Below are 4,920 nucleotides of genomic sequence, written 5' to 3' on the forward strand. Positions count from 1 at the left end.
ATTTAGCTGTGCATTGGTGACTTGTGAATTAATCTTGAGATAGGTATAAACGGACACATTTGTTTCTACTATTCAAGACATTTAATGATTGACAGGAAGAAGAAAAAATATGATCACTGGTTAAAATATTATGGATTCAACATTTTCCTTATCCAGTTGCCACAAGGAGAGATACAGGAGAACATTCCTGCCGACGGCTATGAGGCTCTACAACAGTTCACCTCTTGCCCAGACACCCCTAACCTTTCTTATATTTTTTTTTTTTTTTTTATTCTTGTGTGTTGCTGCTACTGACTCGCTAAAATTTCCCTAAAATAAAGTATATATATCTATCTATCTATCTATCTATCTAATTAGGTTTTAAATGTGTATTTCACTTTACTTCTGATTGCTGTTCTAACATCAGTAAATATTGTAATGGCTTGGTTCTTTTTGCTTAAAAATGAATCCGCTTTAATGAGCTTGGAGCCCAATCTCGTTTCATAAATTCTATTTTCTACATTTAAAAAATTTGTGAAGAAATGATTTTGTGAGATGAATCCTCACATCTCTGTTCAAGTGTCCACATGCAAGAAGAAATGCTAAGTGCACCTGAATTAGCTCTTAAAAGTGAGTGGATTTTAGAAGCCCTGATGACATTATTTTAAATAAGCCCCACCTTTTCCAGCTGTAACACTAAAGTTTATAATCCCCATGGCCAAATACTATTCTTAAAAGGGCCATTCAGCATATTGAGTATTTTTTCCCTCTTCACACCTTTAAATGCATGGCTTTCACTTGCAACATAGTATTTTTAAATGGTTGAATAACTATACTTTAGTATTGACTCGAGTAAAATATCTGAGTACTTCAGTCGAGCTGGAGCAGGAATATCAGAGCGGCTCCTTTAAATCTCCGTGGAGGAGCAGGAAGAGGAGGAGTCTACGTTGTAGAAGCGTTTCTCTTCTTGTCATGAAAATGGAAATGAGACTTTTGTTATACTGAAATAGTCCACATCGGACTCAGTTTGAAACTGCCCAGTTGTTGTTGTTGTTGTATCGTGGAACTCGTTTGATTGCAAATGTCGAACTCCATCAAAAACGTCGCGATATTTGGAGCCACGGGAATGACCGGGCTGGCGACTCTCCCGTTGGCGGTGGCTGCAGGTGAGTAGTGAGAATAGAAAGAAACAGAATATAATATAGATTATGTATCGGTGCCTTGTGCTGGTCACACCGTTCACCCTTTATACATCACAATACGAGTACACTGTCGTTACAATCGGAATCATATGACATGGATCCATATCAATGTTATATATATGCAATAGCAATGTAATATGGGCAAAACTATGGTGATGTTGTCAACATCCACCTGCTCTACTCGAGGTACACTTTTGAAGATCGCAACACATGCGATCTGATTTATTTAATCTACACGTTTCACAGGAACTTCTTTATTTCTTTCTTTCTGAATCTCAAGTTGACTTAAATGTACTCTATTATTTATAAAAAGTAAATTAAAGTGAAGAGTTTACATTTCGGATCAAACACTGGTGCAGTTCGCTCTATTATTATTGGTTGAGATTCCCCAAAGTTGTGAAACGCTCACATGATGTCACATGATTAATTTAATTTAGCAACGTTTTCATTCCCTTTCTCCTTCCTTAACCACGTGGGGGTGGGGAGGGGGCGGGGGTCGACCAATACTGTCGAGTCATGTCAGACGTTAGCGGTCAGCAGCACTCTGCTGAGTCACACAGAGCTGATAGTGGAAGCTGTTCACTATCTGGCCCGGGCAGAGAGGGCGGGATCTCCTTCGTGCAGCAGGTGGAGCTGGTAGAGCCGCTTCTGGAATACATTCTTTAATTTAGCTCCAGTTTGAAAACAATTGTAATCATTGAATTTTCTATTTCATTGTTATACCACACATGCAATGATCACTGCACAATGCATGACCAATCAGGCCAAAGGGACAGGTTCAGTGGGAGGGTTTCAAAACGAGGGGAAATGGTCAGTCGTCATTGGGTCCTAACCCCCAGCTGCTCCTCTGTGCTGGTGACTCTCGTTGGCCCACTTCTCCTGATATTGATGTAGTCGTAACAACGGGGTCAATGTCATGATGGATACAATCCCCAAAAATATATATATTCGTAGGGCAACTATTTGGGTGTTTAGGAGCATCCCAGTGATGACGCCGGTGTGTTTGATTCCCCGGATTCCCTCCATCAGGGTACAACGTGACGGTGCTGGTGCGGGACCTCGCCAGGCTGCCCGCCGACCACAAGGCCGCCAGAGTGGTGGTGGGAGATGTGCTCAACAAAGAGGACGTGAAGAAGACCATGGAGGGCCAAGACGCTGTTGTCATCATCCTGGGCACCAGGAACAACCTGAGTTAGTCTCCACGGTTTGATGCAAACACATTCTTACAGTATAGGTATAACATTACAACATGACGAGAGGAAAACCAAATGCTTCGGGCTCTTCCTACATGTTCACACTGCTGTCTTTCATTGGTCGACATTTTCTCACGTTGATCTTTACACATCTGACCATGTTCCCCTCACAAGGAGGATTGTAGTTTTGAATAGTGTAATAGTAGAACATATTCACTAGAGGTCGCCGTGCAAGATTTACAACACATAGCCCTATGTAGTTGTTTAAGTGTGACACAATCTGAAACACACTGTTTATTTAAAAAAAGTAGACCTTATTGATCAAAAGTAGGGAAACAATAATAGCAAAAGCTTAGATTACAGTCAAAGATCTGCATTCAATATCAATAATACACCAATGCCATTGAGTTTTACAGGTACTGACAGTCTTGGGACCCATCAGCTGTCACATGAATGTAGAATCTGAGAACAGAGATTACATAATTGACGCATTAATTTGTAAGATGTCTTTTAATGTTGGTCTTCTGAATACGTCATTTACTAAAAATTAACACACTAAGTCTTTAGTCGTATGCGTCCATGTATGTACACGTATGTGGAGGAATGCTAGCGTCTCAAACTGTACTCAAGTACAGTTTTTGAATATCTAGTGACTCCCCACGTCGGTGAGGATGAACTGCGTTCTGACCTGTGATCTGATTTGTGCTCGCTAGGCCCGACCACCATGATGTCCGAAGGCACCAAGAACATCCTTGAAGCCATGAAGGCTCGCGGGATCAGCAAAGTGGTCGGCTGCATGTCGGGTACAACTCACTGTTTTATAATTGTTTTATTGATTTTAAGTTTTGAACTTCAGATGAACAGTACAATTGAGATAATTGCATAAAGTGTGTTTGAGCCAGTGTCTTCTCCTTGTCCCTCTCAGCCTTTCTGCTGTGGGATCGCTACAAAGTCCCGCCCCGTATGCTTCCTGTGACAGAGGACCATGACAGGATGTACGCAAGGCTGCAGTCATCGGGGCTGAACTACGTGGCCGTCATGCCCCCTCACATTGGTGGTTAGTAAGAAGCAGAGCTTTATTAAAAATAATATATTTATAAAGTGGAACTTTCAAAACTTGTTGCTGGCGTAAAAGTGCTGCAGTCAGCCAATCAGATTCCATTTATTTGGGAATAATGTATAGAAGTTAGCTAGAAACATATAACTTAAATGTAATTAAGTTTGTGACAGTGGGGTGTGTTTAGGCTCAACTGCAGAGTGAAGGGGGGGGTTTAGGGAATGGTGTCTAATTGGCCTCAGCGGGTGGCTGATTGTTAATAATAATAATAACAACATGTATAAAACATTACCTTGCATGAGTTTTGTCCAAAGCACAGATCAAGAATGACATGAAGAAGCAAAAACAAGCCAGCGAGGCCATAAAACCTTCTTTAAAAAAAAAAAATTCAGACAAAGATAGTTTTCTAAATTACCAGTTTTTGTTTCTGACTCGCCCTACTCCAGGTGACCTCCCTCTGACTGAGAGCTACGAGGCGGCGGAGGACATGATAAAAGGAAGAGCCATCTCTAAACACGACCTGGGACACTTCTTCATCAAGTGTCTGTCCACCTCCGAGTGGGACGGCAAAGCCGTCGGAGTTTGGGGAGAGTACAAATAATCAGGAAAGGGGCTTCAGATCTCTTCCTGGTCGCCATTTTGAAGAGAAAATCCATGTTCACTCTGAGAATTCTGGAGATAAATTAAGAAGTGATATATGTGCAGATCCAAATTACCAGCGTGTTTTGATAAACTGCAAATGCTTCCCCGTATTTTCAGACAGATTTTATCATCAGCTTTGACTGTAGCTGTTGACATGGCCTCACAGCTTTTCTGTCACCACTCTTATGTATCGTGACCATAGAGGTTGATCAAGTAACCCAAGAGCAGGTAACAAAATCCCAGAAACTTGCAATTGTGTCCTTCAAAATAAAACTAGGAGAGTGAACACATCAAATACAAAATTAGAACTGTTATTGCGAAGTACATTACACATACAAGGAATGTGTGCATAACAAAAAAAAACAGTGCGACTGTGGGTCAGTGGTTGGCGGTCCAATCCCCGCCCTCGTCGATGTGTCCTTGAGCAAGACACTTAACCTTGAATTGCTCCCTGTAGCTGTGTATGAATGTAACCCGATTGTAAGTTGCTTTGAATAAAAGCGTCAGCTAAATCACTTGTATATACAAGTATATTGTTAAAGTGTCAATAGTTACATTAATAATGTGCATGGGTGTGTAACTGTAGAAATTGTTCTGTGGATGTAACTCGGAGTCTGTGGGGTCCCCGGCTTTGTTGATAAACCCGACTGCAGCTGGAAACAAATTGTTTTTGTGGCCTGAGGTCTTGGTCCTCGTGCCAGAAGGAAGGGACTCGACCAGTTTGTCTCCAGGGTGAGAGGGGTCGCTACACCCTGTATTGCCCGCCTAAGGGCCCTGGAGGGACAGCTGATTGCAGCCAATCACCCTTCCAGGAGAGCGGATGATGTGACGATACCAGATGCTGATG

At 41.9% G+C, this 4,920-nt stretch overlaps 1 protein-coding gene across 1 annotated transcript; it reads left to right on the forward strand.

Annotated features, from left to right (window-relative positions):
• The first annotated feature begins 942 nt into the window (after positions 1-942).
• On the forward strand, positions 943-4,594 carry blvrb (biliverdin reductase B). The gene is made up of 5 exons (XM_056440985.1): positions 943-1,145; positions 2,211-2,372; positions 3,088-3,177; positions 3,300-3,431; positions 3,878-4,594. Exons 1-5 carry the CDS (start codon positions 1,061-1,063, stop codon positions 4,030-4,032), a joined length of 624 nt encoding a protein of 207 aa, XP_056296960.1. The 5' UTR covers positions 943-1,060; the 3' UTR covers positions 4,033-4,594.
• The last annotated feature ends 326 nt before the right edge of the window (positions 4,595-4,920 follow it).

This window comes from Pseudoliparis swirei, chromosome 20 (genome assembly GCF_029220125.1).
Source record: "Pseudoliparis swirei isolate HS2019 ecotype Mariana Trench chromosome 20, NWPU_hadal_v1, whole genome shotgun sequence".
In the NCBI taxonomy this organism is placed as follows: domain Eukaryota; kingdom Metazoa; phylum Chordata; class Actinopteri; order Perciformes; family Liparidae; genus Pseudoliparis; species Pseudoliparis swirei.